We start from the raw sequence: 7,407 nt of genomic DNA, 5'->3' as shown, positions 1-7,407 counted from the left end.
TTGCCAAAAAAGATGAAGAACCCCTGTTTTAGGGAGAAGCTTGGGGTCATTATAAGAACTGAGCAATTTCCCAAAGATAATCCAGCCTGCTCTTCTCCTGTTCAATTCTGAGCCCAACTCAATGGTCCATTTGCAGCAACCATCCAAGATACGTATATACGAATGGACAAATAGGAGTCACAAAGTCCTTAAATCTACAAACGTTCAGGCAGTGGAGTTGCAGACCAAGCATGGGCCCCCTAATCAAAGGAGCCAGGCTTGATCTGCTACTCTGTGACCTCAGTCAAGTCACTTGTCCTCTCTAGGCTTTAGTTCCCTCATCTGTAAAATGGGGGACTTTCTGAGCTGGGTCCTCTAGTGGGTTTCCTTCCATATTCTTGGTGATCATAGGGTTACATGGAAGAAGCATCCACGGGGTAGGAGGTGAGAGTCCAGGCCATGAGTCTAAGGCCTCCGGAGTCTAATGGAGGAACGTGGGAGATCACAGGAACGCTGCAATAACAGATATTGCAGTAAAAATACTAGCCTATCGACCAAAGCATGGGAGTCTCTCATATCTGAAAGTTCAAATTGGACGTTAGCATTAGCCAATATTAATGCTGGAATTTTCATTGTGTCCAAAACATTATCTTCAGAATTACTCATTTCCCCCTGATATTTTCACTGTCAGATTATAGGCCCATTATAGGGCTGATGAACACGGGAGGTTCCCTTTTTCCTAGACCTGTTTCTGTTTCACTTCAAACTCTGGCCTCACTCTTTGGTGTGCCTTTAATAGGCATGAGGGAAATTAGACTAAGTTGAGGGAAACATTTGTTTGAAAATGTTTACCTTAGAGTTGGAAAAGTTAAAAAAAATCAGTCAAATATTCAGGGTGCTTACATTCTAGTAATGCTTAAAAGAGGCATTTCAGTCCAAACTGAAATTTATCCTCCCAAATCCCACCCAAGAAGCAATTAATATGCTTGAAAAAGTCTGGCTCCTTTCCTATGGAGAAGGAGCATGGTATGTTGGTTACATGGAGAATCACGAGGCGTCCATCACTGACTCGCTGTGTGATCGTAAGCAAGCCCTTTACTCTCTCTGTCTAAGTTTCCACCACCATAAAAAAATGGGGATAATAATATTTGCCATGTACCTCACAGGGATGTTTTGAGGATTAATGACATAACGTCTGTAAAGAGGTTGGAGTTCCTTGGAAAAAAGACACTACATAAATATAAAGTAGTCTTATATTTAGGCTTTGCCCAAAATGAGAGACCTGGCTTCTCTCTGCTCATGAGGTCATCAGAGATTTTGTGAAATGTACTCCAACACCTACTGCCTGAGTCTTGGTGGTGATATTGTAGACGTCTGAAAAAGCTCCTCAGACCCACCTGGTCAAAGAGATGACCGAGGGCCTGTTCTCTTTATCGCGGGCACCCAAGGGTCTAGGGACAGTGCTTGACTTCATAAGGGAATGAATCTTGGACAGAGAGCATTGTTATGGCTCTTTGGGCTTCTAAGGAATGTAGTGGGATATTCTTGGAATGTTTTGGCTTAAAATGAAACAAAAGTCCAGTCACTTCTTGGGTTAGGATTGAAAGGCTAAATTTGCTTTCAGACAAAGAAGATTTGGAATTGGGGTAGGAATAGGAAAACTATTTCTGGGAATAGGGGATTCATATCTGGAGTTTGTGCTCCTTTTATCCTGAGGTGGTTGTATGTGCAGGCAGCTGAGTGCTTTGATTGGCAGTGTCCTAAATCCTAACCAACATGTAAGCCCATTAGAAGGGAGAGCCTCCTGGTGATCTTGGGAAGTTCAGAGCTAACAAAGGAACATGGAGAGGGTCTCGTGATATCAGAAGCACCAAAAATGAAAGACAAGTCCACATTATTGACTAAAAGCACATCTACATTTTAAAATAAAATTAGCAAAACGTGTTTATACATTGAGCCCAAAGAGTCCTCCAACAGCTCTCTTCAGGGAGTGCATCGTGAGCTCAGTACTATCAAAAAGCATCCACTAGTGATTCTGATGCCGTGTCAATGAAACACTCAAAAATTGGGCTAGAAAGTGAAAAATCCAGGCAATAAAGTTTTTCTTTTCTTCTCTGACTCTGACTTGCCCAGGGTCACATAGCTCGTGTCAAGTGTCTGAGGCTGGATTGAACTCAGGTCCTCCTGACTCTAGGGCCACCTAGCTGCCCCCCAGGCAATAAAGTTTTAAAAATGTTTTCATCCAGGTCTTTTTGGCCCACACAGATGAGCTTTTCTTCCAGAAGTAGCTCATTTTCCTCACTGTTGTTGCTTTTGGGCCCTGAAATATTGTGTTTTTCTAGAGAAAGGCAATGGAGAAGCCACAGTCGTCCCAGCTAGCCACGTCTACACTAAAGAGCAAGTGAGCATATTTTAAGTAAAACATGACTCGAGGAAAACATACACACACATTTTACAAGGCCTTTCTGAGTGGAAAAGTGTACATTTTTTCGAGCAGAACGCATTTGCTGTGACCGGCTATGTGTACAGGCCCTTCCTGACTGTTGTGGCCTACGGCGTGCTCCAACAAACATTTGATTCATTTAAGGCCTCTGACTTAGACTCGTGTTTTCGTCTAACTTGCCTCATACACAACAACCAATGTCACCACTCAACTGAAAGTGCTGACTTTCAATATCTGTCTTATGAAGACGTATTATTATTATTAGTCAATCAGTAAGTATTAAGTGCCTACTTTTTGCTGGGCCTGTGCTAAACCCTGGGCACACAACAAAAGGCAAAAACAGCCCCTTTCTTCAGGAAGTACTAGACACACAGAATGGGAAGGAGATTGGGTCTGTGCTTCCCCTGGCAGAGGGAGCTTCAAGGGGAGGAAATTCCCTCCACAAAGGCAGGTCAGGTCACCTTGTCATCCTAGAGTGTTGCCTAAAGCCCAAAGAGGGGATGTGACTTGGCCAGGGCCAGTATGGAACTTTTAACCTCGAGCCTTCTCTTCAGGTCTCCACCCACTCCAACTCACTGCCCGTCTCCAGAGAGTCGAGGGAAGGCCATCTCTGAGGACCAGCCATTCTCTGCCAGGAGACCAGGAAAGGCCTCCTGCAGAAGTGGGACGTGAGCTGAGTCTTGAAGGGAACCAGGGATCTGCAGAGGCTTCTTGTGGCTAATGATAACAATCATAACAACAATAACAACTGCAGTACTGCAGGTTCTATGCTTTCATCACTCAGGAACAGACTGGGGCTACTCTGCACCTCAGCAGACAGCCTCACCAAGTGCCCTGTGGCCTCTTCTCTGAAGGCAGCTAGCCCACCGACCCCAGAGAATAAAAAACCTGGAACCTGGGCTTGGCAGCACTCAAAGCCTAGGCAGGCTAGGTTCTCAGTAGGGGGCCTACCTAGAACCAGAACTATCCCTGTTCAGGCTCAGCCTGCATGGGCTCTGAAGCCCCTTCCACGCCATTACTGTAATCAGGACCTCGTTCTCCTGACAGACTTGACCCTGGGACAAGCCTCTCTCCTGCTATTTTTCTGTTCTATTTATTGTTCTAAGGACTATTGTAAAAGTGGGCACAACAGGATTATCAAATATATGCTCATACAGATATTACATGTGAAAATTATAATAATAGTGGCAATGACGAAAGAGCGAATGAAATAATTTCCTATACCTAGTACCACAGAAAAAGTAACAACTCTGGAATCTGAGACTCTGGGCTCAAATACCACCTCAGACTCTGACTCCTGGTCAAAGCAGCAAGAAGGTCCCTATTATCAAGCACTGGTGAAGGATGGAAGGAAGAAAACAAACAGGCACATATAAAGGGCCTACTACATGCCAGGCACTGTGCTAAGGATGTCACAATTATCACCTCCTTTCATTCTCACAACAGCCATGGGAAGTAGGTACCATTATTATCCTCATTTTACAGCTGAATAAACTGAGGCAGATCGAGGGTAAGTGACTTCTCCGGAGTCACTCAGTTAGTAATGTCTGAGGCTGGATTTGAACTCAGGCTTCCTTTAGTGACAGGAAATATGATGGTGGTACCTTTGACAGTAATAAGGAAGTTCAGAAGAGGGAAGGGTGGGAGGGAGAAAATAGTGAGTCCTGTGTTGGACATGTTAGGACAGCTCACAGCGTGGGATTAGGGTTAGAGATATACACACATGTCTATGTCCGTATATGAATATCTGACTAGAGCTGAGTATTGAACCCATGGTAGATGGTAAGCCCACCAAGAACGTAGAGAGAAAAGTAGAAGGTTTGGGACAGAGCACTGCAAGGGAAGAGGGGGATGAGGAGGGAGGCTGGTATGCAACAGGACCCAGACGGAGCCTTAGAGAAACTGGTCAGACAGACACAAAGAGAACCAAGAGAAAGCAGTGTCACAGAAACAAGTGGGCAAGTCCCTTAACCTCCTCAGAGCCAGGCTCCTTCATCTGCAGAACGAGGGGCAGATGCTCATGCAGCAGATCACTTGGAGGCTCCGTCCAGCTCTGGATTTATGATCCTGGGAGCCTAGGCCCAGAAGTGGTATCAATGGAAAACCACCCTTCTTGTCATGAGGAAGGAAAGGAGAAAGATCATTGTTTCAGTCTTTCAAGGAAAACAATATTGTCGCACGCTTTTGTGACCATGTACTTCAATCCATCCTCGTGTGTTTGGAAATGGGATAAAAAGAAGACCATAAATTCCCCTTCTGGGGAAAGATACTCACAGCTTTCAATGATGTTGTCGAAGAAACAGAAAAGGAAGGGAAGGGCGCCCTCTTCCTGTGGCAGAGGCTGACTGCAGGCATTTTTGTCAGGAGCTGCTACAAAGTGCATCAGAACCACAGGATGTTAAAACAGGAATGGAGTGAAGAGACCATCTAGACTCTAGACCAATCTACCTGCCCGCCTCGAGCTCCCCCCTCTCTCACCCTTATCTCCTAAACTTCTCAAGTTGCTCTATCTTTGCTGCCTGGCCTTCCTCACCCACCCCATGGATGTTGCTCAAGTCCTTGCAATCTTGCTTCTGTCCCTGGGGAAGGCCACGAGGTCAAACCGCAGTGGATAGAGCTGCGGAGTTAAATCCAGCCTCAGACTCTCACTAGCTGAGCAAGCCTGGGAAAGTCATTTCATCACTGTCTGCCTCAGTTTCTTCAACTGTAAAATAGGGGTCACAATAGCACCTACACCCCAGGGCTGTTGTGAGATTCTAATGAAAAGATTACTTATTCTCTCCCTCCTGACTAATAATAATAATAAATCACCAAGCTATCCTTTCTCAGTCCCTCTGGCCTACTGATTCTCACTCCCAATGAAGGAGGCCGCGTGGCCCAATGCACTGACTCTCTAGTCAGAAGACCTGATTTCACATCCTGCCTCTGACATTTATTGCCCATGTGACCCTGGACAAGTCACTGAACCTCCTCTTGGGCCTTGGTTTTAATGGACTTTGAGGTCCTTTCCAATTGTAGACCTAGCATCTCCTGAAGATATCCTTTCTTTCCACCCTTGAGCCCCCAGTGAACCTGTCATTTAGTTGTGTTGACTCTTCATGACCCCATTTGGGGTTTGACTTGCAAAGACAGTAGAGTGGTTTTCCATTTCTTTCTCCAGCTCATTTTACGGGAAACTGAGGCAAACAGGGTGAAGTGACTTGCCCAGGATCACACAACTGATAAGCATGAGGTCAAATTTGAGCTCAGGAAGATGAGCAGGCACTCTGTGCACTGTGGTGCCACCGAGCTTCCCTGAATCACAAAGTATTTCTGAGCATTTATTATGTGCCCAGCCGTGACTGGTAATACAAAAAGAAAAAAAACAAGACACAGTTCCTGCTCCTGAGGCCTTACAATCTTACTGGAAAAGCAAGAATAACACCAGTGAAATGAATAAGAGCACAGAAATGACAGTACATGATGAAATGCTAAATTCTGTAGCACGGACAATAAAGTCATAAGAAGTCATGTTCTGTGGAAGGAAGGCCTTTCTCAGGCCCTTCCCCCCACCCCAGCTACTGAAGCCTTCCCTCACAGATTAACTGCTTTTTATAAGATGGCATCAAGTGAGTCATTAATCAATAAATCAGTCAATTAATCAATCAATCTGCCTCACTTAGCCCTAATATCTTTATCAGGTGAAAACACATTCCCTGACCCAGAGAGAGGTGTGAAAACACACATCCAGCAGGGTAGACAGAGGTGTGAACTAGGTACACCAAGGCTAGGGTTATTGAGTCACTCACTGATCAAGGGCATTTTAACTAGGCCAAAGGAAGTCTCTTCAGATTGTGGACAGACTTGCTCACGCCCTCTGGGATCCACAAATGCCCATCAATCAAGCCAGTCAGCCAATAAGCTTTTACTGAGTATCTACTATATGCCAGACACTAATACATAAAAGAGGCAAAAGACAGTCCCTGCCCTCAAGGAGTTTATAATCCAATCGGGGGAGACAAAGAGTAAACCTCTACGTGCAAACAAACTGTAGACAGATTTCAGAAGAGGACCAGCGACATCACAGACGATGTCTTGACTCGTGCATGAATTGCATTTAAGTAAGACAGAACTGCACAAAGTCATCAGCTTCCCTCTCTCTTCCAGAGTCTCTGAAGTCCAGTGGCAAGACAGAAGTCAAGATGCCTGGCAATGGCCCAGGATGCAGTGGATGTCTTCAACGTCTGACCGAGTTCTAAGTGTCTCACAGGACCTGCTTCAGCGACTTAGTGGCCTTGGAACTAATTTTGCCTATTCCTACTGGAGGAAATCTTCACGTGCTTGGGGGAGACACCTCCCAACTCACCAAACGGTTAGAGGCCTATCGGTTACTCTCACCCTGCTTTAGCCCATCTGCCAAGACCAGGGTGGCCGCTGCACATGCTGCAGCTTCTTGGAGCCACAGATGAGAATGAGGTGACAGGTGGACACCACAGGTGGATAAGCAGCCCTGAAAAAGGCTCCCAAGCTTCCCCCCCTACAGGTGCTAGTCCTCCCTGAGCACCCCTCACACCCCACACAGGAAAATTAGGAAATAATTAAAAGAGGAAAGGCACTAGAATTAAGGAGTAAAGGAAAGGCTTCCTGTGGAAGATAGGCTTTTGGTGGGGATTGAAGGGAGCCAGGGAAGCCCGGGGGTAGAAATGAGGAGGGAGAGCATTCCAGGCATGGACAGAGACATGGGAAGGACAGCCAGAGATGGAGTGTCCCCTCTGTGGAACAGCCAGGAGGCCAGCGTCACTGGATCAGAGTGTACAAGGCAGAGAATAAAGTGTAAGGTGACTGGGGGAGGGCGTGGGAAGGGCTCCGAACACCAGACGAGGATTTTGTGTTTGATTGCCTAGAGGTAGCTGAATGGTGGCAGTCATAACACAGTCAGACCTGTGCTTTAGGAAAATCATTTTGGCAGCTAAACTGGAGGCTGAATTGGAGGGAGAAGAGATTCC

The 7,407-nt window shown here is 45.9% G+C and overlaps 1 protein-coding gene across 2 annotated transcripts in view; it reads right to left on the bottom strand.

Moving 5' to 3' along the window:
- Window positions 1–4,592: 4,592 nt before the first annotated feature.
- HORMAD2 (HORMA domain containing 2) overlaps window positions 4,593–7,407 on the bottom strand; it is a 57,716-nt gene continuing 54,901 nt past the window's right edge. The window contains exon 11 of one of the 2 annotated variants that reach the window (XM_078154408.1): window positions 4,593–4,792. In XM_078154408.1, the coding sequence (XP_078010534.1) occupies window positions 4,622–4,792 (171 nt within the window). In that variant the 3' untranslated portion in view covers window positions 4,593–4,621. The remainder of the gene's footprint in view (window positions 4,793–7,407) is intronic. The other variant, XM_020996739.2, reaches the window with a different exon arrangement.

The sequence above is a fragment of the Phascolarctos cinereus genome, unplaced genomic scaffold (assembly GCF_003287225.1).
Source record: "Phascolarctos cinereus isolate Bilbo 61053 unplaced genomic scaffold, phaCin_HiC Scaffold_4;HRSCAF=312, whole genome shotgun sequence".
Classification (NCBI taxonomy): domain Eukaryota; kingdom Metazoa; phylum Chordata; class Mammalia; order Diprotodontia; family Phascolarctidae; genus Phascolarctos; species Phascolarctos cinereus.
Note: the sequence above shows the minus strand (reverse complement) of the source record. Positions and strands in the feature narration are given on the sequence as shown.